The following is a 552-nucleotide window of genomic DNA, read 5'->3' as shown; positions in this document are numbered from 1 at the left end:
GGACATGGTGGAGGAGGCGGTGGTGCTGAAAACTGAGAAAGTTGAGATGCTGTCGTCGTATCCTCGTTCATTAATCCCGTTGCAACTGGAATAGCCCCATTTTCTTTATCATTGACCAAGGAGAGACAATTCATAACATGCATTTTATGGCCTCTCCAAAGAGGAGAGTGTTACTTCCTTGGATCGGTTTGGAACATTGAATAGTGAGTGCAGCAGCAACTGATATCACGCTCTCTCAAACTCTAGTCTGCCAGCAGTAGCAACTCAAGAGGGGACTGTACCATCTTCGTAACCTACAACAAAGGACAATAGGGAGACTCAGATCAGAGAGACTGGATATTGTCCCTCACACTGAAAAGACACTGAAACTAAAGGTATAACAGCTACCGAGTTTTTAATCCAGAAAGGAAATTTAGTGAATCAAAAGTCTTTCCCAGGGGAATTCTATAAAATTTATCCACACCAAGATTTCAAATAGCTTTGGGTACCTAGATTTCAAGAACATATATTAAAATAAGAATAGCTCTTAAATTGCCCACAGTAGATACCGAA

The 552-nt window shown here is 41.1% G+C and overlaps 1 protein-coding gene across 1 annotated transcript in view; it reads right to left on the bottom strand.

The window, feature by feature from the left end:
* FHDC1 (FH2 domain containing 1) overlaps nucleotides 1–143 on the bottom strand; it is a 31,083-nt gene extending 30,940 nt beyond the window's left edge. The window contains 1 exon segment of the mRNA XM_009329785.1: nucleotides 1–143. This exon segment is cut by the window's left edge and continues 18 nt beyond it. Coding sequence (XP_009328060.1) covers nucleotides 1–143 — 143 coding nt within the window.
* Nucleotides 144–552: the final 409 nt, after the last annotated feature.

The sequence above is a fragment of the Pygoscelis adeliae genome, unplaced genomic scaffold, assembly GCF_000699105.1.
Source record: "Pygoscelis adeliae isolate BGI_AS28 unplaced genomic scaffold, ASM69910v1 Scaffold67, whole genome shotgun sequence".
Lineage (NCBI taxonomy): Eukaryota > Metazoa > Chordata > Aves > Sphenisciformes > Spheniscidae > Pygoscelis > Pygoscelis adeliae.
This window is presented reverse-complemented; position numbering and strand designations above follow the sequence as displayed.